Consider the following 4963-nt stretch of genomic DNA (forward strand, 5'->3'; position numbering starts at 1 on the left):
AAAGGAAAAGTTCTCCGGCAGGTTAAACTTTGCCATACCTTTGCTACTTTTCACAAGGTGATGTAGCTGTCTGAGTCACTTCTGACACCATGTAAGAATAATAACAATAATAATAATAATGCTTTATTGTACTCCATCCATCCACCCCGCCCCCCCCCCCCCCCCTAGAAGGAAAAGGGGAGAAAAAAAAGGGAGGGGGGGGGGGGGGGGGGGGGTGGATGGATGGAGTACAATAAAGCATTATTATTATTGTTATTATTCTTACATGGTGTCAGAAGTGACTCAGACAGCTACATCACCTTGTGAAAAGTAGCAAAGGTATGGCAAAGTTTAACCTGCCGGAGAACTTTTCCTTTGAAAAGCTGACAAAATGAACTGATTGGAAACGGAGGTTTGAATGCTACAGAATAGCCACGAAACTGGATAAAGATGACAGACCAGTGCATTTGAGCTGCCTGATTTATGCTATGGGCAATGAAGCAGAGAGGATTTATCACTCTTTCACTTTGCTCAAGAGGAGAACCATGATGATTTTCTATTGTTATGGGAAAGTTTAATAAAGATTTCTTCCCCTGCAGAAATATAATCCATGAAAGAGTCTGTTTTCAGGAGAAAAGAGAGGAGAATATCCAAGACCTCATTGTTGTCGGGACACAGGATAAAGAACTCTCCCGCCATCAGCGAGTTTGTCTTTGGCTCAAATGACCGTCAGACAATGTAAACAGGTGACTGCTCAGGTGAGCCAACAGGGCGACAAGGAGAGATCAGTGGAGGAGGTCCACCATAAGAATAGATGCATGCATTGGAAACCACAACACAGTAAGCAGCAAGGAAATGAAAACAAATGTACAAATCTGGAAAAGCACAGCATTCTAGAAATATGTGCCCTGCAAAGAAAACTGTGTGTCACAACTGCCATAAAATGAGACACTGGGCCAGGATATGTTGGAACAGAAAATCAGTAAATGACGTAACAGGGACTAAAGACAACACAGGTGAACACTGTTGTTTGAATCACCGGCTTTTTGTTGATAATTTCAAAGGCTCTTAGGTTCAAAATCTGCCATCAAATGGAACCTATCAGAAATCAGACAAATGAGCTCTATGTGACTTAAGACATGCATCTGGATGAAGTACCTAGGAGTTGCAGGCATCCCCTTATTCCTCGCTCTGTCACTCTCTCCCATTTTATCCATCCAAGTGCCACAGTTGAAGCGGTTTCCTCCGGTAACAAAACCTGTTGCTGGGTCCACTTTAACAACCACATTGAACCCTTAAAAGGACAGAAAGCTGCAGTTAATTTCTGTCAATTTACAACAGATCTTCAACAGATTTCAAGGCACTCAGCACTCAAACAGTCCAATTCATATGCAGGTAACTGCAATCCAACAAATACAATATTAAATCAATTAACTTCTAACCAATTCACTTATGTAAACATACAAGTGAAAGTTGATACTAAGTACATAAAAAATGATCATATCCATAGTGCTAGTTAAGAGTTTGCAGTGGTGGGCACACTTCTGCTAATCCGCTAGTGTGCGGATAATGGAGCTAATTATTTTGTTTACCCAAACTTGTCATTTTATTGTATAACTTAACGGAGGTTACAGTGGTGATCGATAGCAGCCGTCAATCATTATGACTGGCAGTCTTCAGTGTAATCACGGATTTACAGCAAATACTTTTTACAACGCAACAAGATTAATGTTCATATACTTTATAAGTAAATGTGATTAGACAGATATAAAATATTGCATTATGGAGAAAGCATGTGTCTAACCATTACTAACCATGAACACAATTCTGCACCATCATGTAGCAGAACATGTATGGAGAAAAATTAGTTTGCATCTGGTCTTTTGTACATTTTAGTGCTTCTCCTGTAAAAGGGTATCACTGTTTATGATACACTGGGAGAAGGCAGAGGAAATAGATTACTGTCACAAGATAATGACAGTTTTAAAAAAATATGTGAAAAAAATATTTATATATAAGTTACATACTGCAGCTTTAATTTAACTCAGGAGAGAACGGGTCAGGAGGGACGTGGGTTAGAGCTGCTGCTGACTGACTCATCTTTTGTTAAGTGGTAAAAGGTACAAGGGAAAAGTTAAATATATGAACATGTTGATAATTTTTGTCCTTAATTAAATGCTAGTGAAAAGGAGGCAAACAGTAGTCTGTAGCTAAGCTAACTATGCTAAATGGTTGATAATCTCACACAGTCTACCCACCTCTCGGAGAAAACCTGGGTATAAATTAACAGTCTTGCCTTTTTCTCTCTCTCCCTCTCTTTTTTTTTTTTGAAAACCTGATTTTATAACTCAAGACCATGGCCTCGGCCTTGGAAGCACTTATCCCCATCCTGACCACTTCACACTTGACTGCGAACTGCAGATCACGACCTGAAGAAACCAACAGGACCACATCATCTGCAAAAAGCAGAGATGTGACCCTAAGGCCACCAAAACGGATCCCCTCAACACCGTGGACAGAATTTTGCAGCCTAGAAATTCTGTCCATGAAAGTAATGAACAGAATCGGTGACAAAGGGCAGCCTTGGCGGAGTCCAACTCTCACCGGAAACAAACCCGACTTACTGCCGGCAATGCGGACCAGACTCTGACACCGGTCGTACAGGGACCTGACAGCCCGTATCAAAGGGCCCGGTACCCCATACTCCCGGAGAACCCCCCACAAAGCCCCCCTAGGGACACGGTCAAACGCCTTCTCCAAGTCCACAAAACACATGTAGACCGGTTGGGTGAACTCCCAGAACCCTCCAGGACCCTGCTGAGGGTGTAGAGCTGGTCCAGTGTTCCACGACCAGGACGAAAACCACACTGCTCTTCCTGAATCCGAGGTTCGACTATCTGATGGACCCTCCTCTCCGGGACCCCTGAATAGACCTTACCAGGGAGGCTTAAGAGTGTGACCCCCCTGTAATTGGAGCACACCCTCTGGTCCCTCTTTATGAACAGGGGGGCCACCATCCCAGTCTGCCATTCCAGGGTAACTGCCCCTGATGTCCATGCAATATTGCAGAGTCGCGTCAGCCAACACAACCCTACAACATCCAGAGCCTTAAGGAACCCAGGACGAATCTCATCCACCCCCCGGCCCTGTCACTGATGAGCTTTTTAACCACCTCGGCAACCTCATCCCCAGAGATTGGAGAGCCCAACCCAGAGTCCCCAGGCTCAGTTTCCTCAATGGAAGGTATGTTGGTGGGATTGAGGAGGTCTTCAAAGTACTCTGCCCACCGGCCCGCAACATCCTGAGTCGAAGTCAGCAGCACACCATCCCCACTATAAACAGTGTTGGTGCTGCACTGCTTCCCCCTCCTGAGATGCCGGATGGTGGACCAGAATCTCTTCGAAGCCGTGCGGACGTCAAACAAACATACAAAACTGCTTTACTGTAGTAAATGATCTCTTTAGTCTTACTGCTCTTACATTACCTTCATCTCTCATGTTCCTGTCTATCTTGGGTCCAGCATTTCTCTCTCTGAAAGAAATACCCTCCAGATGGCGCTGCAGTGCCTCCTGGATGACATCATACAATGGCTGCTCCTGCACAGGCACAAACTCAAATATATGATTCTTCATACCTGAATCTAAACATCATGTGCGACTGCAATGTATAAAACCACTAGTGGAGGTAAAACGGTGACAGCCATCAAGGAGACCAGAATTAGAACAAATAATTTTTCACTGTGTGTACATACCACCTCCCCTGGTTTGCAGGGCTCACAGTCATCTGTGGGGTACATGCGGGTGACAGGGCAACGCAGAATTTCATGTCCCTCAGGAACGAGATTGGTATAGTCCTTCAGAGAAAAACAGACAGCTAACTTTAAAAAAATATATTCTTGAGCAGGGGTGCCCAAGTCCAGTCCTCGAGAGCTACCATCCTGCAAGTTTTAGAAGTATCCTTACTCCAACAGACCAGGATCAGCTCTACAGAGGCCTGATAACGAGCCATTCATTTGATTCATGTGTGTTGAAGCAGGGATGCATCTGAAAGTTGCAGGATGGTAGCTCTCGAGGACTGGACTTGGGCACCCCTGTTCTTGAGCATTTACTTTATTAACACTCAAATTAAAGTTATTTACCACATTTACTCGCAGAGTATAGAAATCCTATGAAAGTGTGTTTAGGAGTTTTTTGTTTCAATACTTACTAACAAAAAACCTTGTGTTATAAAATGATGTCTGAAGCAATTGTTTCACAGCATCATCACTTTATTTTTTCCTACTCCTTTTTGAGTATGTTAAGATTATTGTGGTACAAAAACATGTCTTTTGCATTCCTTGTTCATGTCTTATTTTATACTGCTATAACGTGCAAAATAAATAAATCACCTTTGTTTCTTGATTTATGAAGACAGAAGCATAGTCCTTTGAGCATTTTGGATTAAAAATGTTTGAGAGGTTCAGTAAATTGGATCACCACATCTCATGTACCTGAATGCACTGCAGCCACCACCACACAGCATCCCTGCAGTTGTATCTGGCATTGCGACCCTCTCCCAGCAAGTTGGGGATCAAACCGTGACGCAAGGTTCCAGCAAAAGCCAGGATGATGTTGCTAGGATGATGTCCAAGACAAAATTGTTTGCTATGATGTTCAGTTGAATGACTCCTATATAAATTAGTCCAGATTACACACATACCGTGCCTCAGTGTGTCTCCCTGTTATAAGCATGAGTCCTCTGAGAGCGATGAAAGTATCTCTACCCCAACAACGGAAAATCCCAGCAGAAAAATGAGGAAGACCTAAAAAAATACCAAGTATGTAAAACTTAAAAAAACATTACATTATTTTATTGGTTTAATTGTACACTCTGACTATAAAATTGGAATACAGCCAAAACAAAGACAAAATAATTCCTTCTGACCATAAGTATACTTTTTATCCAGCCCTGGTTCCAGAGGAGTTTAGCAGGGGGGCATTGGTTT

General features: G+C 42.9%; 1 protein-coding gene across 1 annotated transcript; it reads right to left on the reverse strand.

Moving 5' to 3' along the window:
- Positions 1 to 730: 730 nt before the first annotated feature.
- LOC106951658 (glycogen debranching enzyme-like) lies at positions 731 to 4963 on the reverse strand. Its single transcript, XM_015039310.1, has 5 exons — positions 4678 to 4963; positions 4469 to 4592; positions 3731 to 3832; positions 3464 to 3575; positions 731 to 1273 (listed from the first exon to the last, which is right to left on the reverse strand). Exons 1-5 carry the CDS (start codon positions 4707 to 4709, stop codon positions 1038 to 1040), a joined length of 606 nt encoding a protein of 201 aa, XP_014894796.1. The 5' UTR covers positions 4710 to 4963; the 3' UTR covers positions 731 to 1037.

Source organism: Poecilia latipinna, unplaced genomic scaffold (assembly GCF_001443285.1).
Source record: "Poecilia latipinna isolate Pla-1442-1.1 unplaced genomic scaffold, P_latipinna-1.0 Scaffold467, whole genome shotgun sequence".
Classification (NCBI taxonomy): Eukaryota; Metazoa; Chordata; class Actinopteri; order Cyprinodontiformes; family Poeciliidae; genus Poecilia; species Poecilia latipinna.